Source organism: Manis javanica, chromosome 1 (genome assembly GCF_040802235.1).
Source record: "Manis javanica isolate MJ-LG chromosome 1, MJ_LKY, whole genome shotgun sequence".
NCBI classification, from domain to species: domain Eukaryota; kingdom Metazoa; phylum Chordata; class Mammalia; order Pholidota; family Manidae; genus Manis; species Manis javanica.
Genome location: NC_133156.1, coordinates 16,968,852 through 16,991,903, shown reverse-complemented (window position 1 = coordinate 16,991,903; position 23,052 = coordinate 16,968,852). Strand labels below are relative to the sequence as shown.

Here is a 23,052-nt window from a genome sequence, read left to right as displayed (position 1 = left end):
AACAGCCGTAAGGACAGATTCTGTATTCCTGTCAATCTCTGTCATTTACTGGTCTGGCTGCAGTTCAGAGAACAAGGTTGTGGATACAAAGAGGATGTGACACATGTCAGATAAACAATGAGTGACGGTCATGGTTTAAAATGCTTAAGATCATTCCATTTTACAAAGATTTCTTTTTTTTTCCCCAATGGAAGTATAATTGACATACAACATTATATTAGTTCCAGGTGTGTAACTTTTGATTTGACAATTGTCTATATTATGAAATTTATCTTTCTTTTTTTAGAACTTGTTTTTATAGAACTGAGGCTAGCTTCTACTGTTAGAAGCTGCCAATTGAGAGCTCAGGTGAATATGACACTCAATGTGTTCTTAAAAAACAGAACCTAATTTAAGCCTTAAAAGCCCTCATTAGAAATAAATGGAAAATCAGTCTCCCTTTACCCAGGCAACTGGTTTTGACCTCTGCCACTAAATATTCATGCTAGAGCTTACAGAAATAGGTAACATACCTCTGAAATATCAAAGTGAAAGTCCAGGGTTTTTCCAGGTAATTCCTTTGAAGCACTAGTCCATACTCGATGGATTTCTATCTTTGAGAGGTCGCTGTGCTGGTAGGAAGGCAAAACTAGGCTGGCAGATCGAGAAACTACCAGCTTCAATATATTCAAAGCTTCTCTCCAGTGAACACTCTGAAGCAAATAAAACATTCAGTGGTAAGAAATAATTTCATTTTAAAAAATATACCACCAGCTACTCAAACTCCTTCTGACCAGTCAGAATTCACAGATTTCCAACAGTGAAGGAAATTCCATGACACATAAAAGACAAAAGACGTAACAAGACAATCTATGTATAAGATGAGCTACATTTAGGAAACAAGCAAATAAAAGATCAATTTTAGTTTATATTCAAATAAATGTTTATAAGAACAAGGTATCATTTTTGCTAGTGAAGCCCTGCCTCAATCTGAATAAAAATAATCCTCGATGCCTTTATGTTGCTGACCACTACTCACTCCTTCTCCAAATTCTCCGCACCTCCAGCTTCCAGCGTTCCTTAGTCCTTCTCCTACGTCTCTGGCCCTTCCTGCCCATTTCCGTCTTGGGCGCCTGATCGTTGCCCTCAGCCCTCTTCTCTTCTCACCCCATGTGCTCCTCATGACCTAACCCAGGAATCCGGGGGCCATCCTTAACTCCTCTTTCCTTACCTCCTGATAAATTGCTCTCTCTCTCCTTTCTTGCTGGCACTGGCTCAGCTGGGTCCTCTCCAGTCTCTGCCTGGCCTCTTTCAAAGCCTCTTAACTGGACTTCCTGATGCAGCCGCTACTGAAGTCCATCATCCCCACTCCGACCTCAGTGTCCTTTGTAGAACTCTTCAGACGGTACTCCTTCCCTGCCTCCTTGAACAGCTCCCTCTGGTGGACAGCGGGGAGCCCACACTGTCTGAGCGCAGCCCACCGAGGTTATCTCCCCCAGGCTACCGCTGGAGGTCCCCCAACCAGGCAAGGCCTCTCAGCCTCTGTGCCTCTGCTCATGCTACTACCTCATCCTGGAAGGAGGTAAGAGCCCCTGTTATCAGCCTCTCAGGAGCCCACTATTCCCGGAAGGTTCACTTGGTTTCGCCATCTGTGTCTCCCTCACGACCCCCAGGCAGACTGAGGTGTTTCTTCCACAAAAATATTGAACATAAATGAACCAACTTGATAAAATGTTGTTATTATTATTTGCCCAGGCTTTGGATTAAAAACACATGAAATAAAACACCTTTCCTTCACTGTTCAATTCTGCATAAGGGAGGTCATAGTGTGTGAAATGAGCCATCATTCAAGATAAGATTCAGAGCAGCCGAGACAGCCCAGAGGCCTAAGATAGAACAGGCAATCTGATAATACAATGATTTTTTTAAATTAGGCGGGGCGCACAATTAGTAGAAAGATGCGAGCTGACCCTCGGCCTCCTGTGAGTGTAGAGTGTTACTAAATGCCTTCCATATGGCAAAACTATTACTGGCTCACTGCGACTTGAAAACAGAAAAAAAAACTCAGAAATCATTTTTAGTATTAAATAATTTCTTCAAGTAATGTGACTGGTGAAGTTAAGATGGGAAAGGATGTGTAAAATTTGCATTATGTGGCTTTGTCAGTGAATTTAAGCAGAAAAAACTTAACACTTGCCTTTGAACTCTGCAGCTTGCCGAATACACTATTTGTTGGCTAAAGTATTTTCAAGCTCTTTCATGTAAGTTTCCTAACCTTAGTTACCTCAACTCTACAGTGACAATTTTAACTTCTGAACTACCATTTCACATGTTGAAACATCTGTCCCAGAACCTGGCACATGCAAGTTCCTTCTCTCTCTGACTTCTCTGAAATAGAATACCACACATAAGAAAGACCCTGTCCATGCCCGCCCAGCCAGGTGTGTGTGTACAATACCCAAGCTGTTAGTCTGAAGAGGCAGAAACGTGTCCTCTGAAGGCTCAGGAAAGCAGAGGATCTGGTCCTTTCTCCTCAGTGTATCACTCAGGGTGCTGGTCAACCATCTCTTTTGATGGCTCTCAGCGTGTTTCAGGCATCAGTGGGTCAACACATGGCCTGGCGCCCATACAGCTTTGTAGCCACATTCAAGCTACATATTTTTCTACTGTTTTTCTGGAATGACGCTGGAAACACTCTGGTTCATAGGTGAAGTTATTAAAAAACTCACTTGCACGTATTTTTCAATGGTCTTCAGAACTTCCACATTAAACTGCTTTACGGGAACAACAGAAAGATCCATGTAGCTGAGCAGACTGTAGATCACCTGCAGCAGGGGCTGCTGCATGCTAGGCAGGCCTTTCTGCAGCAGCTGTGGGAGGCGGGGCACAGTGTGAGTGAGTCTGACACCAGCTTGCTTCTCAGAAGCCCCGGTGTTTCCCCACACCTCTATGATCACGTATTTCCTTAGGAGGGAAAAGAAAACCCTGACTGGGGAAGAGATGGAGATATCCGAGGCAGCGCAGGCAGGTCTGAATATATAAACATAATATTCACACAGTGGAAGACAAAAAAAATACATTTCAAAAGGAAAGCATCAAATGCCACTTATTACTGAAGGTCACAAGTTACAACCAAAGGTACAATTTACCAGTTATCACACTGGCAAAGATTAGACATGGATAATGGTCAATATTGGTGCAGTTGTAAGATGGGTCATCTTACACATGGGTGGAAATGCAACTTGGATAATATGGCAGTTGAGATCAAGAGGACTGGACTGGTTCACAGTTACTTTTGAAATTGTAATTACACTTTTAGGAACTTTTCCAAACCTAGAGAAAGACATGAAGGTTTATATATAAGATTTCACCAAGGCATAATTTGTAATAGTAAAACTGCCCCCACAAAACAAGAAAGCTTTGTAAGCAGTTTAAATGTTGAACACTAGGGAAATGGGTACATAAGTTATGGTGAATTGTATGAAGTATGTAGTCAACAGAATGACAGTTTTTAATGATAGTAAAGTATATTTAATATTAAGTAAAAGAGGAAGGACATACAATTTCTACATAATAGATGATGCCATTATTGATGTGAATGAGTATGTGTTATATAGAAATAACATTGAAAAGAAATCCATCAGCATGCTAATAGTGCTTCTCTCTAGATAATACAGTGATTTTTGGTGATTTTTCTTTTTCTTCTTCTTTTTTCTTAAGTTCTCTTTACCTTTGAAATTTTTCAGTTATGAGCATTTACTCCTAAAAAATATCAAAGATATTTTCAAAAAGGAAAGCAAAGTAATGAGAAAATTTATGTGACAGATGTGATAAGAGATTACTGTTCAAAGTAAAAAATTACAGAAATGATTCAAATAAATGCTGAAATTCCACATCAAAAGTGGTCAAAAGAAATAAACCGAGCAGTTAACATATGAGGACATAAATAATTATGCAAACCTATTATATGGAAAAATGAACATCTTCACCAGAAAGGAAATATGTAAAGAGAAGAATTTGAAAATACCAATAAAAATATTAAACTGACAAATAAATGGGATGATAAAATTTAGTGGGGATATGGGAAACTTGAATGCTTATACACCACAGTTATAGTGAATTGGGAAAGGGTGTAGACCAATTTCTCAAGTGCGTAGGAGAACTAAAAAAATAACACCCACCTATTTCTTCCCTTAACCAGGATAGTTACTTCGGGAAATGCCACCAAAAGAAATGACTTAAATATAACCTTAAAGTCTACATAAAAGGACCATTTGTAATAGAAAAGTGTTATGAATATAAGCAACAAAAGGGACATGGTTAAGCAAACGGTGTTACATTAACCTGATGGAATTCCAGAGTTACTGAAAATGACACTCCGTGAACGTGTCAACATACGGAAAAATACGTACAATGTTAGTGCTACGTGAGAAGGCTCAATGGGAGTACTGCCATGACCACCTAAAATCATATGGATATGCCCGGCCAATACCTGAAAGAACATGCAACTGAAATAGGAGCTGATATGTATTATATATGCCGGGAAGGTTAAGTTGATAATAACATTTCTGGTGACAATTTCTGAATAGAACAAATTAGGTCATCCATTTTTCTTCTTCTTCTTCTTGTGGTAAAATACATAACAAAAGATTTATCAGTTTAACTATTTTTAGAGGACAGTTCAGTCACATTAAGTACATTGACACTGTTGTGCAACCATCACCACTGTGTCCAGAACTTGTTTATTATCCCAAACTGAAAAATCTGTAACATAAAACAGGAACTCTCCATTACTCCAGCCTCCGGCCCCTGGCAACCACTATTCTATTTTCCGCCTCTGTACATTTGCCTATTCTAGGTACCTGATAGAAGTGGAATCATCTAATATTTGCCCTTATGTATCTACCTTAGTTCACTTAGCATAATGTTTCCAAGATTTGTATATGTTGTAGGGTACATGAGCAGTACTTCATTTCTCTTTAACTCTGAATAATATTCCATCTTACATAAATACCATATCCCACTTGTGTTTCTGAAACTTTTATGTCTAGTGATCCAGACAAGTTTTTCCTCCTTTGCTCTCTCATGCTTCACCTTGTTTTAAAACAGGCATCGTCTGCCTTTGAAAGCAGGGCGTTGGCAAGGGTTATCCCAGAGCACCTCGCTGCCGAGGTCTGCGTGGGCTGTCTTAGTAACTCTTGCAGGGATAGATGCAACCGAGGTGATCATCAAATTGAGCAGCAGGGTGGCACTTGGGAGAGGTTCTTTAAAATGCCAGGGATGGGGGTGTGGAAGGAGCAAACGAACCATTGGCTGTTGACAGTGTGAATACGGCGCAGGTATTGCTGATCTGTATCGCAAATCAGAACCTGCAGGATCAACTATAAATGTTGGCAGTCAACTCTAAAGATTGATAGCTGATATCAGCTATAGAGATAACCAGCCCTGTCCTAGGCAGAGGCTTTCAGTCTGGTGGAGACTTGACTCTTTAACCTATCTGCATCCTGGATTGGTGACCCAACTGAAAGAGTAATTAGAATGTACCATCCTCAGCACTTCTGAAAAGGCCCAGCCAGAGGTCTGAAGGCATAGCCCCAAAGAAAAAACAACCCTGAAAAGCCAAAGCAAGGTAGCCTCCATCAGCCATTAGCCCCACTGATTTTGTGACCTCATATATGAAGCTAGAGGAAGGGGATGCGGTTCTCACTTGCCCGAAATGCTTGTAACGACTGTGCTAGAAACACGTTTGCATGAGAACAAAAATCCTATTCCAGTTTTACAAACAAATACATAAGATGAAAACAAAAAGTTTAGTTCCAAATAAACGCTTTGTTAATCAGGTTAGAGCAACGACCACCAAACCCATCAAGCCACATAGTAATTCCTTAAGTACGTTTTGAACACTCAGAGTAAGTAGGATAAAACATTCTTGTCTCTGCCAAGTGGTGACAGGTATTGTTGTGGTAAAAAGAAGGTTGCTTGAGCTTCGGAGGCAGCTCTACCTTGGTTCAAAGGATGGCTCTGCTGCCTTAAACTATGGGAGCTCAGGTAACCTCAGATTCTTCTCAGTTGTATCTATTTCACTGGGTTGTTGGGAGGATTTAAAGTGATTCCGTAGAGCATCTAAGATAACTGCTAACAGGCACTCAGTAAATGAAGTTAAGAGCATTACTACCAGTTCCATATAAATATTTCATCCATGGGAACTCTAATAGGTTTTACCTGCAATTAAAGAGCTTACCTCCGCCAGGTAGGTAACCATATTCAAGGTAATATCAGCATATGCTTCGTGAAGGTATCGGCAGACCACATTGACCCATGTCGCACAGTCCCTCGTGTAGCTGTGTGTTTTATAAAGAGTCATGACATGTGCAAGGTTGGAAAGTTTGGGGTTCTTCTCTTCCAAACAAACCTTTTGAGAGAAGAAAACCGATTAGGGATAAAACAGCCTGATGAATAGGAAGGTAGGTTAGTAATTTTGCTCTAAATTCTGGCAGTCTGGAAATCAGATTGATAACCTTTTTCGGTAGGCTGCAGAAGTGCCTCTCATAGTAATGAGCTATGATATTATGAATAATTTTCAAATTCTTTACCTGTCTCCTCAAGAAGGAAACCATAAAAGACAGTGTGCATCAGCCATGTGCAGAGATGCAAATTACCAGCAATATCAGCTGTTCTTTTCAGGTTTTGTGAAACTCATTGCCTGCTCTGGGCCTGGTAATCTCTGTCCAACACTGGGCCTTCCTAAGGATCCATATGGCTCTGTCTGAGCGTGGGACCATAAATCATACCTGAGCAATCCTTTCGGCTACATCTTTACAGAACGGATTGGGATTTTCAAAATGCTGAATCAGCTGGGGCAGGAGACATAACACGTTCAGTGGAAACCCTGGATTAGAGAAGAAAGAATGGAGAGAGCTAAATTGGGTACATTTTAGCTGTTAACAGTGGGAAGGAATATTATATTTTTTATTCTGAGATGATGCAAAAGCAGTCTGGTGAGTCAGCTTTAATACAATCCAGCAAAAATAGACAATCAATAATGACACCAGTTACGAAGGAGGCGATGAAACAGATTTGTAATTTTAAGATACAGCGATTGTCTTGCTATGGACTGTTTGTGAACATGGATGACTGACAGAGGTTTGAAAAAGCTGATTCAAATGACCTGAAGCACTAGTTTGAAATTTTTATCAAGAAACGTATTTTAAGAAAAGCTTCCATAATGTAATATCTTTGTATGGTGACAGCAACTACATTTCTCACCTTAAAAGTGTACATAATTGATGAATCACTAAGTTGTTCATCTGAAATCAATAAAATATATAAATGGTATTTCAATACAAATGATAAAAAAAGAAAAGCTTCTATGAGAGGATATAGGACAACTAATTTAAGTCATACTCATGTAATAAAAAAGACTCTTTAGAAGGATGAGAAATGGTTTTAGTACCACTGTGTGAAGTTCTAGCTTCATGGTAAGAATTCTGGGCTGCATGCCATGGTATTAAAATTATAGTTTGTTAATTTGGTTTAATTCAGAACAATACGGATCCAAGAGAATTTTCAAGAGGAAAAAAAAAAAGACTACGAAAAAAAGATTTAGGAATTGAGAAAAGGTAAAAAAAAAAAGTCTGTCCAAGAGGAACAGAATAAACATTATCTGCAATTTGATATGGAAAGCATAAAGAAATGATAAATATCTTATATATTACCTCTCTCCCTTTTATGTTATTGCCTTAAAAACATCTTCTATAATATAAATAATTTTTAAGACTTATGGATAATTTGAAAAGAAGAAACAAACTATTCCAAGGAACCATTTCTAAGCAGAATTGTTAAAAGCACTGAAACCACACCGTCTTATTGTGCTAAACATGAACACAACAACGAGCGGAACTGTTCAAGTGATGCCGGCTTTACCAATAGCTCGGGATGAATCCACCATGGATACTTTGGACACTGGTGTCAGCAAGCTGAAAAGCTGCAGGGTCAGGTCGGCGGTGGTAAGGGAGGTGAATCCTTTTAGCAGCAGCTGCTGCAACCCTGAGAAGTCGGCCCACTTGAGCTGCGCCTGGAGTTTCTCCAGTTTTTCCCGGTTCTCAGCTTTATCGAGCGGCATGTGAGCCAGCAGTCTATTCAACAGCCTTAAGGCCATTAGGTATTCAAACTCAAAGTCAGATTCCATCAAGGCCACTGTGACCCAAAAGATGGTGGCCAACAGAGTGGTTGGATGGTTTATGTGCGACGGGTCTGTGAGGCTGTCCTTCAAGGAGGATGAGCTTCTGGTTTTGGAGGAGAGGGCTTGCTGGGTACAGGCCTGAATTCTGTCCAGGGTGGCACTCCGAGGCGGGTCTGAGGATCGGTCGACGACACCAAATTTCTTGGGCACAGAGAAGCTTCGTTGATGCCGGCTTCGCTCTCCAGTTGCTGCACTGCCACTGGCTGTCCCGGGGTTTACGTTCAGTTGTCCTGTGCTCTTTCTGCTTGCTGTTAGTTTAGTGTTAGAGCTTAAATCTGGTGATGAAGAGCTGGGTATAAAAGTAAAAAAGTTCAACAGAAAGCCAACATGCTTCAGTGGAAAGCCAGTCCTTCCCCCCGCCCCCCCCCACCCATATTCTTAAATTTAACAGAAAAAGTTTCTCTGTTTTTAAACTTAAAGCCATATAAAACACAGCTTAATCAGAACAATCCTCACCAACTAACAACAATAAAACCTAACACTGACTTCCACTTATTAACAGGTTAAAAAAATAAGCAGTTGGCTATCAAGTTTACTAATCTTTTATTTACTTTTTGTTTGAATTTGGTAAGAGTAATTATAAAGTAAAATGCACCTGATAGGTATAAACTTTAATAGTCTACCAACTGACTGATAGGGAGAACAGAAATGGAAAAGATATCTAGAAATAAAAAAGTAGCAAATATTTCTCAGAGTAACATTTTTGTACCTCAGAAATTTATGAAAAAGGATTTCTCTCTCAAGCTGAAAAGATAAAAATTTATCAACATTCTTGCTAAATTTTTACTGATTTTTAAAATTGAAGTACCTATAATAAATGTTTGCTGATTCAGAAAAATCTGTAGGTTTACATAAATATGTATCATGTTGGTTATCACACTAACATTACCTATCCATAAAAAATGTTCAATTTAAAAATGAAACAAGGCTTAATGTGATATCACATTACTGACTCAATATCAAGTAAGATGAGCTCAATTACACAAACAGAATATGGAATCGTGAATGATCTGAAATGGGTGATTGAACATGGCAGGAGTAAAAGGAGTTAAAAAATAAAAAAGAAAGATCCTACAGTAGGAATTTCTTTACATAAAATCAACATTTATTCCAATTGTTTTTATAGTGATGGTTCAGATGAGTTTTGCAATAATTTAAAAATAATATTTAGCTTTAGCTTCTGTTTACAATGTAATACACAGAATACTATAACATTTGAAAAAATACCTACAAATGAAAATGAAGTATCATTAATACTTGTCCCACTTAGAGACAACATTTGTTGTCTGTTGTCCTGATGTTTTAACATACTTACATAATGTGTGTGTGTTGCACTTCCTTTTCTTTTTAACTTAAGAAAATGTCATATATACTTTCTCGAGTTATAAGTAGACTTTAAAAACTAGATTTCTTCTTTAGACTTTGCCCAAAGTCCGGGCATCTCCTAAGTACTCAATACAGTACATTTTATTTTGAAATGGTCTTAAGCTGGCACTCACCGAGATAATACCGTTAAGAGGTCGCTGTTCTTCAGGCAGTCCGACAAGTTATCCACAGCAGCTTCCAAGGTAAGAAGCGCTTCCATTACATAACCCTGCCAAGCGTGCAAAGAGGACATTTTGTACTGCTTAGAACTCCTGTTAACTTCCTGAAGACATATTTAATGAATGCAAACTTTACTTAAATAATGTTAATATCGTTGAAAGCTAGACAGTCACTGAGACTTTAATTTCCAAAGTCTAAAAGCGAACTGTAAGGGCCCCTTAGGAAATTCGATGGCTTAGGAGTCAGCAGACAGTCATGAAGGTTTCCTTCCCTAGGTCTGAGGTCCTCAACAGACCAATCTCATTTAAAACTCAACAGGGAGGGGGCAAGAATAAAGGGGACAAGCATGCTCCCCTACTGAGGGGATGATGGGCATTTGACATGCAGAGTGACAATGTCTGCGAGCCAGAGTTTAAGAGACCAGGCGTGAGAAGGGCGGTGCCTCTGTGGCAGTTTAAATAGCACTGCCAGTGCCAGAAGGAGGAAAGGAAGCTAGAGTCTATAGGTGTGCAGCCTCCTGAGATGCAGGGACACTTGTGATGGAAAAGAAGGGCTTGGCCCAAGCTACCGAGCTTGCAATGTCCTTGGTTCTCAACCCGCCCAGCTCCTGAGGCCCTGGGGTCCCCAGCCTACAGGTGTGGCATCTCCTCTCTCCATTATTTCCTCAGCTCTTCTCAGTTGACTGAAGGCTAACCATACACAGAGGATGGTGCTTTGACAGATACAGTCTGTGCAAAGAAGGAGATTCCTTCTCTTGTGGGGAGATCGTACAACTGCATCCCAGGTTGGTAGCAGAAAGACAGAACAGTGCCAAATAACTCCTCCATTCACTGCCAAAAAAGCCCAACAGCAACAACCACGAGGGCATCACCAAAAGATTTCAGTTGCTGGCTCAATAAAACAGTACCCGTTGCATTTCGAGGGCAAGGCTCCCTGGAGTGAGTGATTTTTGTAAACATGAATGTCAACCTCTGAAATTTTTTAAACAAGTTGTACTTGTCTGAGTGGCTGGTAATTTGTAAAAGAAGCCTCAGAGAAAGTTGTTAACTTCTCATCTTTGAAATAGGAGAAGGATGGGTTCAGTGGTCTTTTCTTCCGTACCTGAATCTCATCTCCATGTTCTCCAATCACCTCTACCAGTCTTGAGAGAAGGTCAGACAAGGCATGGGCAGACAGAGGCTGTTTGAGCGCCCGGAATATCTGGAAGGACCGACCGGCATAATGCCTTGAAGAGCTTGCAAGTGCTGTCTGCAATGCGACTTCACTCAAATGCTGCTCCAGGTGAAAACCTAGGATGCAGAGAGAGAGTTAGGTCAGCCGCTACTCTGCAACTGGGCCGTCAGTTATCTGTAAGTTCAAAATGGGCTAACAGCACAGGGCTACGTGCTGGTGGTACTCATTTACCTCTTGAAAATAAAAAAAGCAAATTTAAATGAATCTTAAGGAGGCATAGTAAAGCAGAAAAAATTAGAAGCTTTGGAGCAGGCTAAGCCTTGATTTTGCATTAGGGGTTTTTGAGACTCTGGGAAAGAAACTTATTTTCTATGAGCCTGTTTTCTGATCTTTAACTTGTGAATAACAGCCATCTATCTCAGACAGTTGTGGAAATTAAACAGTAAAAAAAATCTTAGTACAGTGTCTGGCGCACAGTATGTGCTAATAATAAATATATTATTATTTATTATCCTGCTGTTTTTCTACATTGCTCTTGACTACTTTTTACAAAGAATACTTTTACTAGTTTTTTTCATAAGAGAATTGGCTAGGAACAGACTTTCAGAATACTTGTGGATCTAGTCAGCTCTAAACACAGCCAGGTCTGTACCAAAGTCTCTGCTCTTCAGAATAGTCTGTAAACATGCAGACAGAGAAACGGGGACATTGCAAAGCGGGCGGTCACCAGTGACACTTTTTCCTTAATATCTGTTCTTCTAATAGCATTAAGTGACTCTCAGTCATCAGAAAACCCCTTGACCAGATGGAAATGCAGATGTAAGGTAAAGCCCATGATTGAATTCTGGGCCATTAAACTAACTCTACCCTGTTGTGCCTCTCTGCAGGAAGAAAACCTGGCTGCAAGAGTCAGAGGACATGACGAAGGCAGCAATTCTGGCTGTCTCCGTGATATAGAGGGCTCAGTGGCACGTTTGACTGACCCGTGGAAGTAGAACAGGAGAGAGATTTCAGTGTCGTTGTTCTTAGCTGCCACCTGACTGTTGGAGTCTAGGGACACATAGACTGTATAAGAAAATGTTTCTGCTGAGCACTCAAAGGTGCCTGGAAAATGGACTCAGACATATTCAGGGTGGTCAACACATGATTAAACCATATAAGCAGTTCACAACTTATGAATGGATCATGATTTAAAACCGATCTTATGTCTTTATGTAGTTTTTCGAAAGATATTCCTAATTAAGCCATTTTATATGTGGGGGATTAGGTCCCCAGGCAATGAAAAGTTTATTTAAATCATGATGCTAGAACTATGCTAATAGGATCGCAGAACACCCCCCCACCACCACCATGACAGCGTCCTTTGAGAAAAGCTATTTAATGTGTGAGAGAGAAAAGGAAAGTCACACGGTGCACCTACATTCCCCAACCTTCCCTGTAGTTAGGTATGACCCTGTGCTTGAGTCTTGGCCAGTGGTATGTGGGGAGAAGCACTGAATGCCAAGTTCAAGGCCGGCATGTAAACTCCTCTTGAGAAATCCTCTGCTCACTTTCTCCCCACCTGCTGGCTGACGCACAGGGTGTAGTAGGGGTCTCTGAGCGTAGGAGCTAACAGTGCCATAGGATGGTGGATCTTTGAAGCAGCAGGTGGAAGGCCATCTGCCAATCACCCACACAGGCAGCAATTCACATGATCCAGAAATAACCTTTTATTTTGTTAAGCCTCTGAGTTTTGGGAGTTGTTTGTTATAGCAGTTACGCTACCTTGACCCTTAATAAAAGTGTTCCCAGGAACACACTTGATTGTGCTATAGTGGAAACAGGCAGAAAGCAAGCATATACAAGGAAATTAGTGGGTAAAATATCTTGGGCAACATGTGAAAAGACTCAGGCTCTAAGCAGCCTGAAGCACCCCCTGGGAACACAGTATAAGGCATTTGTGTCATTTCTCATTTTTGTTATCACCATACAATAGAGAGTTTTAGACAAATTAATGGTGTGCACACAGTACATTTCTTCCTTTGGACTATGTTCAATGATTAAGAGACTTTTAAGTGAGGGAAATACCAATGTAAGAGGTCTTAATGTTTCAAAGAAACTCTGAAGAGGAAAATCCAAATAAGAAATAGCAATTCTATTCCTGGAATGACTTCTCATTTTAGCTTATCAATATTTTTTGTTTTTTTTAGAAAGCATCCTCTGAAAATGAAAAGAGATGTGGCAAATCTGGAATGTTTCAGACTGTGCGATGTGCTAATTATCAGAGCAGCTGGGAAAGCTGGTGAGCCTCATTTAATATGAGCAGCCTGGTGTGTGAGAAAAGGTACAGACAGTTCTTGCATCACGCTGAGGAACCGAATTCAAACACAAATCAGCCCAGGCTAAGCTTAATCTGATTGGAATTCAGCTAAGGGCTTCAATATTACAATGGTCCTAGAGTCTGCGTAAGAGTTGCACTATGTTCAGCGTACTGCATGCTTAGAGGCAGAGGATATAAATGTTAGCAAAGACTTTTAAAATCAAACGCATTTTATTAGAAAATTCTTTTTTTTAAACCAGTTTGCAAGGCTGGCAATTTCGCATGGTTGAGTCGGAATACAGTCCATTAATAAGATTTATTGCTCATGGCCTGCTTCAAATAAAATTAATATGAAAGGCATAGTTTAATTTTAGTGACATAAATGAAGCAAGAACAGTGACCTTGGGGAATTATTTGAGAGAGCATAACGCAAATATACATGATAGTAACTCTCACGCAGTTAGGCACATCTGAAGGAAGCTTCAAAGCTCTGTGTGAAGATTCTTTCGCTGTGGATGCCAAATGCAGGAATGAATGTATCTCTGTGCACAGTGTGTAGGTATTTGGGAAAAATGAGTTCCATTATAAAAAAATGCTGGAAGTGGGGTTTGGAGAAATAGGAGAAAGTACCTGATTTGGAATCTTTAAATACAGATACAACATGACGTAGAAAGTTAGTGAGCTGTTCAGCACTCTTTGAATTTTGATTTTTGGGTGTGATGTCTTCATGGCACCAGAGTGGACCAAATGCCCTTAAACAAAACATACAAAATATCAAAAATATAACTATCATTTTGCATTTTAGAACTATATCCCTAGTTATACCTCCAAAAGGCAATATATGTTTTTGAATTTTATTAATGAATTCAAGGGTTTCAGTCTTATAAGGCTTAAGAGCACACTCAAAACAGATGTAGCTAATTTACAGACATGACTTTTCTTTGGTTTGACTAATACAATTAAAACCTCTCAATTCACCAAACACTGTTTAGCACATATTAGGTGCTATGTGTTTGTTAAAAAAAAAAAATGATGTAAAATAAATAAAATATAGTTTGAGACACAAATTCAATTGCACATTTTAGGATTTGCAAAAATAATGCTTTGATCAGTCTCATGTGATTAGGTTGCCAGATAAAGTGGACCCAAATTGCAGATATGCCCTTTGCGGCCTGCTTGGATTTCAGTGTAAGACTGGGATGGAGCCATTTGAGAGAATTTCACAGAACAGCCTCCCCAACACGTGGTCTTCACAGTGGTGAGGGGTGACCACACCTTTCTTTTCCACAAACCATTCAGGTACCCTGAATGTAGACCCCATCAGCCCCCCGCCTAAACTTTCTGCTCACTAAATCCTGTTTGAGCTGAGAGATGCATAGAACATTGTTTTCATGAATAGAGGAAAGAAAATGGTCTGTTTTCCATTTTCTGCATTAATCAATACACTAGTTGAAGGAAGACAAATCAGGTGAGTTGCCAGATACACAAATACAGGCCAGGCTTCCAGGACTTAACTCACTGAGAGGGGATAGCATCCCTGGGTCCCCGGTAAGCATACTTTTAAATAAATATGGGAGCTTGGGGTGTTAAGACATTCTGAAGCCTTATAAGGCAAATTGTTCACTAGAAAACACAGACGACTTGAAAAAACAGAATTGCTCACGATTTTTCTTGATTTTGATTTCTTATTAGTTTGAGTTTCTTTCCTATCTTGCTTTCTATTGTTTCTGGTTTCTGACTTCTGTTTGCAAACGACTCTTTGGACTAGATGAGCAGACAATGGTCTGCTGTGCGGCTGCTCCTGGGTTGACGACGGCTAATATCTTTGGCTTCCAGAGCCACTTTCATTGCCAAGTCTCAGAACTCCCAGATCCTGGCAGTGTTGATAGATGGTGAAAGTCATGCTCACTGTGGGGTGCTACCACTTCCTGCCCCCATCTGTGGCATCGTCGCTATGGAGTGTCCCTGCCAGTCACTGTGACATTGGAGGGATCTTAAGCTCTGCCAGTGTCTCCCTGGCACACAGACTCCAGCAGAAGCACTCAGAGGAGAAAATAAGACTTTTCTAGAACTCTGGGCTTCCTTTTCCATCTGTGTGCTTTTAAAGTGAAGGTAGTTTCCCAAAAGACACGGAGCCTGGCTCTGGACCCCTCATTACCTGGTCGTCAGAAACTCGATGAGTTTGTTTGCCTTCCCGTCCGCTTCGGCAGCTGTGTCCACGTCCTCTGCCTCTTGGGTCATCTGCGGGAGGTTCCCGCTGCTGCCTCCCAGGCTGATGCTGGACGAGGTGGAGCTGGAGCTCAGGCCTGAGTCTGGCACTGGGGACGGCTGGTCCTCCCTCAGGAAGTCAAAGCCGCCTGGTGAGAGAAGAAGGTCAAGGTGGAGTGTGTCAGGTGGGGTGTATAATGAGGTCAGGAGGTGAGCATATGGAAGTGTGTACTTACACCCACTTTTTGGAGAAAAACACTTGACCTTGGCTATGGCTATGATTAAACAAGACTGATAGTCTCTCTGTGCTTATGGAATAATTGCACTGCGATGTAAACCAGAGTGGGGTTTGGTACTAGGAGTGTGATTTGCTATGTTCTACTCTGGTATTTTGATTGATCTTTCTGCAAAGGAAAAGGTGTGTGTGTGTGTGTGTGTGTGTGTGTGTGTGTGTGTGTGTTCATGCACATGTGTACAGGCTGATGAGCAATTCCCTTATACATTTGGACCTAATCACATTGTTGACAAATTATTCCTGGGCATCAGACTACTTAAACATATGAGATGACACCATTTTTGAGGATACAAGGATCTAATGGCTGATGAGCAAATTATATATAACATTTTTGAGTGACTGTGTCCAGAATTGTGAATGTGAGTATATTAATATATTTTAATAAAATATGTCCCATGCTAGTCAAAGAAATATGGGGTAAGCAAATACTATGTTTTTTTCCAACTACGTATTTGGTTATCATTGTACATCTCAGGGTGTGTTGTGGGCTTGAAAACATATGTATGTAACCATCCCTTTTCTCCTATTAATAACTATAAAAAGTACATAGCTCTCTTGTGTCTGACAGATATATTGAACTAGGAGCAAAAAGCCCTGGGTCTGAATATCATCTCTGCTGTTTATTGTGTAATGTCAGGGAGTTTTTTATTTAACTTGTCTATATAGTAGTATATATAATTATAAGATGAAAACAATCATTTCTATCACACAGGTTTTTAGGGTGGATTTGAAAGCAACTATGGCTGAAACTAGGTAGTCAGAAAATATTTGATAAATGCTTACGAAAGGGAGACCCTTCCGAAACCTCCTGTATACCTAGTCCACGTGTGTGATAGACTTCTCTTTGGCTATCTGTTGTTTGTCTTCCCTATGGTATATTGTGTTCTGTTGGTAAATCCCCACTCTACCATTTTATGTCACATCAGTAGCATAGCGAATGTAAAACTGATGTACTCAGAAATGCAGAACTTAACAGACATTACAAATTTCTCAGTCTAAGGCCATTTTGCTTAGCGGAATATATCCTTATCCTGGATTAGAATTAGAATAGTCAGAAGTCTTCAGATTAATTAAGCATCTATATAGTAAAGAGAGTTTTGTGTCTCCGAGAAGCTATTGGATTATTTTCAATAAAGTGCAGCAGGGTTCAAAATAAAGAGCTTCAACTGAGGTCAGTAGACCTTATATCTCAGAGTTAATGACTTCATATTTGTTTTCCAAAGAAATGTGTTAATAGCTGTCAGAGGACAAGACAGTGCTAACAGCCAGAGATGAATAAGGGGCACATATTTTTCAAGGTTAGGAAGAAAGTACATGGACACATATGAAATGCTGTATCATATCCAATGCCAATTATCATGTACAAAATAATAAGGTAAGAAAGTAGGTCCAGGACTGTTAGTTCATCATTATTTTAAGATATTTTAAATGCTCTGGTTCTAAATGAGAATGACCGAGCAACCCTCTCGCATAAGTTTTCATGAATATCTGGATACAGTAGAGTGACTTCTTGTTCTCATTTTAAAGGAGAAATTTTTGGTTTCAAAACAGCAATGATTTTTAATAGACATCCACTAATGATGCCTTCCAGAAAAGTCAGTCATTTAATAAAGTGACAATTCTTTTGAAGGGACTAGAAGGTACACAAGGGATATATCTGGCACCTTGGCAATGACCTGTGCTCAAGGCGGCAGTCACTGTTTTCTGCTCATCCTTCAGTGTTCTAACCGATGCCCTCGGCCAATGGATATTTTAATTTTCGATGCATCAGTAGGAACATATTGAATGAGAGCAGTACTCATAAGAAGAAGAAAAATACACTTGAAAATATTCAATAATGAGGAATTTTGAGTGGCAAGTGAACATCCAGTGAAAGGGTGCATATTTATTATGCTATTTTATCATTTGGAAAGTCAGGGGGTAACAGCCACTTGAGAAGTTGACTTGGCTCTGTGGCACGTCTGGTTATCTATCTGTGACTCTTAGTGTCCCCCGAGGCTCCTCCTACTGTTACCTGTGTAGAGATATTCAGGTTGATAAGCGGGTTGGACTGTTAGAGTCTTAGCTTCCCCCAGCTCTCGAGTCTGCAGGAGCACAGAAGCGATGGCATGAAAACTGCTGTTGCAAGACAGGGCGATCAGGAGGTGGAGAAGCAGTTTTTTGCTGTGTTCGAAGACTTCAGGCCGGTAATGGTCCAAACCTGGAATAAAACAGTGGAATCTCTTAGCATAAACACATTTTAAGCTCGTTTAGATTCCAGGGATAGTAAAGATTCCAAGATGCTCTGGAGGGACATGTTGAAAGAATGTTGAGTTTTCTTTGTTACTGTTTATGTTACCAACATAAAGATGTCAGGCTTAGGAAAAACAAAATGTTCCTTTCCTTAAATCCAATGTTCTCATAAAACGCTGATAGGTGGAATTCTCTTGACCTCGCTGTAGCGTTTGATGTGGTCAACATTTCTCCTTCTGGAGATGCTGTCTTCCTGTATTTCCTGGTTACTGAGGATTCTAATTTTGTTCTTCTCTCTAACTGAATTTCTGAGTCTCCTTGGCTGGTTCTTTTTCCTATTTTTGCTTTACAACTTGAATATTTAAAAATCTCCGTACTTGGCTGGCAGTGCTCCGTGTTCTTTCTTTCTGTGTCCTGACCGCATCTCACGGCTTTAAGTTTACCGCACGTAGCCAAAGACCCTCCAAGAGGTCCAACTTGTTTTGGTATCTTTATAGGAATGTTAATGAGGTACCCCTCTGGTTAGATTAGGAATAACAGGATGAATGTAAACAACGACTGATCAATGGATATTTCAGAGCAGAAGTCACAGAAGGGTGATGAGAAACGGAAGAGACTGAGTCAGAAATGAGGAAGGTAGGATGCTAATGAACAAGGAAAGCTGTGTGGACTATGCCTAGAGGTGTCTGGCCCTACTGGCCAAGAGCCCTCTAGAGTCCATCTTACCTAAGAAGACAGCATGAAGCAATAATGGTAGATGCAGGGCCCAGTCTTCTCTTACACTGTGATCCACCACCATCTCAGTCATGAAAATCACAGCAATATTGCACCTAATCAATGAAAGGATGAAATCAGTGCAACTTCTGAAGAGGTTGGAAATACACTGAGAAATCATTCAGTCACAATTAAACACGACTCCTCAGAATTGCTGAAGAATTATGTAAGACCCTTATTCCAGGGAAGGGAGTTTAACTTCTGACCTAACACAACGCCCCACAAGAAGCCGCAACGTGGGTGGAGCTGATCACACGATGGGGAGTCGACTCCTGGGAACTAGGCAATAAGAGCTGAGGGATGGAGGGGAACGGAAGACCAGGGCCCTCTCTTCAAGTTGCTCACAATCCCAAAATCATAACAGGCTGAATATACACATCAAGATTACATCAAGGAAAAATTCAAAGGGCTACAAGGCAGTTTTGCACATTGGTTAATCTTTGACCAAACTACCAATTGGTTGAGAGCTGCGATTCGAGTCATGCACGCTTCCTCTGACATCAAAGGTCATTTCATCTGATGGGACCTGGAAAAACTTATCTTATTCTTAAGGCAAGGGAAGTCCAATCAAATCTAAATGGTTGTTTCCATCTACCGGTACATGCTACTCACCTGTGGAGTGGCCCCCGGGGAGTGATGGTCTCTGGGAGGTAGTCAACCAGGGGGGCCCAGCATCCTCCAGTACAAGGCATGGGTAAGGGCTGCGGCTGCTTGGCCTCTGTAACAGTCAACAGCCAGCCCGTGTAGGGAGAAATGGGGTCATCTATAGGGTGAGAAACACAAGTGCGCTTTATTTTTAGGGGAAGATTTTGTTTTCCACACTTGGTGTTTGTCAACAAGATCTTACCCATTCATGCTTGGAAAAATAACTTCCTAACCATTCAATTTAGTATGAATTACATGATCAAATGGGTTAGAATTACTTGATTAGGTTTTCTTGCCCCATTGTTTTTTGATACCGAAGTTATAGTTATTTATTACCACACAATGGGAAATACGCACACACATAAAGAAAATCATCAAATCGTCTGAATTCCTATTACAAGTGAACACATGCTCTTTCTTCAATCTTTCCCATCACTGTAAAATGCAATCCCTTATTCCCAGTTTTCTTGAGACTCCCTGGGGTCATCCCCAACCTCTCTCTCATGTCTCGCATCCAGTCATGATGCTAGTAACAGTAATAATAAAAATAATGGCATCAGGAGCTGCCATGGACAGTCCTTACTTTATTCCAGGTGCTGCTGTGTGCATTTCACACATCAATAGCCCAACAGTAAGCACCTATTTTCCCTATTTTATGAGGGGAAACTGAGTTTGGGTAACTAGCCATGATCAATATATTCAGCGAGCTCTACCTTCCTAATGTGTCTGGAGTATGAATGTATGGTTCTTTCATAGAAAATATACTTCAGAGGCTGAGCATAGTCCTTCCTTTTGGAGAAATCCAGACTATGAGGCACTGGGCTGCTGGGTCTCTCCTCATCGCTTCTTAACCTTCCTATCTCTGCTGATCCCCTCAGGAATTCAGGGAGAAAATAATCACCCTGAACATACTGGATGCCTAGCCATCAGCTTTTGAAATTGGCCTACTAACCTGTCCTCTTGTGGCATAGGGTGTATCCATCATTGTGCAGCCGGCACCAAAAACAGGCCAAGGAGGATCCGGTCACCAATGACTTGAGGGTATTCATGCCCTGTTAGACATGCCACTGCCCCCAACACAGCCAAAGTCAAGTCCTATGACTTGAACACCTGGAAAAGGATCTCTGTATATATTTTATGGACCTTCTGTGACGAGGTAGGTTGAGTAGCTTGAGTTCATTTTCCCTTATAATGTAGTTTAAAATAAAAGCTCTCAGTGCCCAAGCAACATGCTAGACCCTAACTTCTCTAGTCAGTAACGGTAATCATGTAAAGATTATTGACGTATGACTCAGAACTCAATTCAAATTCTGTACCAGGATTTGCCCAGGAAAATGTTGTTTATGCTGGAATACAACAAATAGAAATGTTTACAAACATTTCTAGGTAAAAGAGAGGCCACAATGATGACATTAGGCTTCTCTTTATGCCTATCTGCATTCACAATAGCTTTTTTTTCTCTTTTACAAATACATTACTTTTTCTCTGTCTATAATGTCAGTGATCTGAGTTTATATAATGACAATATTATCTCATTTAATTATAATTACTCTCTGAAATTCACTATTTAGAAATAAACAAGGGATTTGAGGTCTTAATATGATAGGGCTTTAAGGATATATGTTCAAAATGATTATTGCTTTTCTTCCTCTGTGTTTCTACCAAATTCTATGTCTTGCACCCAAAACAAAGAGATATATTTTAAAGGAATCAATGGGCAAAGGTCAGAAATATTCCTGCTGTAAAATCCATGGTCATAAAGTGTTATATTATGCTTGCCATGTTCTGGGAAAGTCGGAATTTGACTGCTTACCTTTCTCATGATTCAATTTTCCTGTCCTCAAATTTTGAGTTACCAAATATTGCACAGTAGCCAGATTTTTCTTGACCAACAGCTCTCCATTTCTCGGGGACTACTTTCCTCATCCGTAAAACCTGGTCCCATCTAGAACTAATGGTCTATGCTCCTGACTCTCAACTATTCAGTGTTTGGATGGTACGGTCCCCTGAGTGGGCACAGATAGGACAGAAAGTACCAACAGCTTTATTTTACCTCGTCCTGACAGTACTAGCAAAGTTTTATAGGGACATAGCTGAACTGAACCTAAGGTAGAGGATGGCAATTATATATGGATTGTAGACATTCCTTCCTTTGGTATTTTGAATAGTGGAGAACTTCCTGCCTATACATTAAGAAACTGAGTAAGGGCAGCCGATAGGTGGTGTCAGCAGAACTACTTAGCTCTTACCCACTCTGCACATTTCCCATAAAAGCAAAATGATGGCTACAAAGGCCTGATGCAGGGCATACAAAATGAACATAACTCGTACAATATCATCATATTTACAATCCCCACCAAAATAGACAAAGTCCACCAAATAGTGTACTGATTTCCTAACATACCCATTGTCCCTGGGGGGGTGTATTCTGTGGTTCCAGAATTTCCCTAACTTGTAGGCAAGTAATAACCTTTACCTGCTCAGTGTCTGCAGAAGCTGTTCAGGGCTTAAACAAAATAAATGCATGCATTGCCCTCTTTGGTTTTCCCAACCTCCCAAGGTACAAAGAAATTCCTGTGACAATTACACCTCCCAATTTAGCAAGGTTTTTACTTGGCTTCTGAGAGTCTGCCATTGAGAGATTCAATGTGCAAACATCCTGTCCTGGACGAGCTGACTCACAAAGCTTAAAGGTTAAATCCACTCCCAAAATAGGTTGGAAAATGGAACTGCAACATTTGTTTTCTAAGGAACAATAGCTTACTAGCCTTTCCCCAACTCCATCACCAAGGGGAAAATGCCAGGAATATGGAAATACGGACTTGGGATGCAGTTTGAAGTTGAATTGTCCACTGCTAGGCTTTCTCTTGCTTTTAAGATGCCAGCTCTGTGCTCGTCTGCACAGTTGGATTAAATGGTTACTGAACATTTATGGATGCTTTTTTAGTAATTAGACCAAAAATAATCAAAATACTCATTTTCCATTCTCTGGCCACTCACACTGCATCTGCAGCTCCACAGCCTGCTGGTACTTACTTTTATCCTCATCATACGAGCCTCCAGAGCTGTTGCTGTATCTCGACTCTAGGCGAGTATGGGCTCTGATGACGTTACTAAACCTTCAAATACAAGAACAACCATCAGAAATACTGGCGCGCGCGCATGTGTGTATGTGCTGTTTACTCAAAAAATATGCTATTATTTAGCGGTTGATTTTGGCAGCTAGCTCCAGTGATACTGTTCCCATAGGAATTCACCAGTGGTCACTCTTATTCATAAGCACAAGGTCAAACCTTGGAAAGTTGTATTTTAAGGCTAAAATTTGAATTGAACTAGAAAATGGTAACATTAGTCTGGAAAGAAAAATGGGCATGATAGCAAATAACATGAATCCTTTATCCACATGTAGGCTGCATATGGTAGGTGGTTAATAAATACCTGCTGAATGATTGAACAAGTGGATAGAACTGGAAATACACAGAAACAGTTTTATGACAAATCTCTGGCTTTATCAGCTTTGAAGTTTCCCTTAAAATGATCTGAAGGTATTCAGGAAAAGGTACTAATTGAGGTGTAATATAACCAGAGGGGCTCTTTCTGTCTGGGTTCTTATGGGTTAAGAAGTAACTACACAAAAAAGTTTGAGGTTTAGTAACTTTA

At 40.3% G+C, this 23,052-nt stretch overlaps 1 protein-coding gene across 11 annotated transcripts in view; it reads right to left on the bottom strand.

The window, feature by feature from the left end:
• Positions 1–23,052, bottom strand: part of FRY (FRY microtubule binding protein) — a 379,810-nt gene that overhangs the window by 41,971 nt on the left and 314,787 nt on the right. For all 11 annotated transcript variants that reach the window (XM_073228971.1, XM_073228977.1, XM_073228935.1 and 8 more), the window contains 13 exons: positions 22,429–22,511; positions 19,360–19,510; positions 18,700–18,803; positions 17,756–17,941; positions 15,397–15,595; positions 13,869–13,990; positions 10,868–11,055; positions 9,721–9,815; positions 7,903–8,510; positions 6,771–6,868; positions 6,221–6,391; positions 2,709–2,849; positions 513–692 (listed from right to left, as the gene is read on the bottom strand). In XM_073228971.1, coding sequence (XP_073085072.1) covers positions 513–692; positions 2,709–2,849; positions 6,221–6,391; positions 6,771–6,868; positions 7,903–8,510; positions 9,721–9,815; positions 10,868–11,055; positions 13,869–13,990; positions 15,397–15,595; positions 17,756–17,941; positions 18,700–18,803; positions 19,360–19,510; positions 22,429–22,511 — 2,326 coding nt within the window. The remainder of the gene's footprint in view (positions 1–512; positions 693–2,708; positions 2,850–6,220; positions 6,392–6,770; positions 6,869–7,902; positions 8,511–9,720; positions 9,816–10,867; positions 11,056–13,868; positions 13,991–15,396; positions 15,596–17,755; positions 17,942–18,699; positions 18,804–19,359; positions 19,511–22,428; positions 22,512–23,052) is intronic.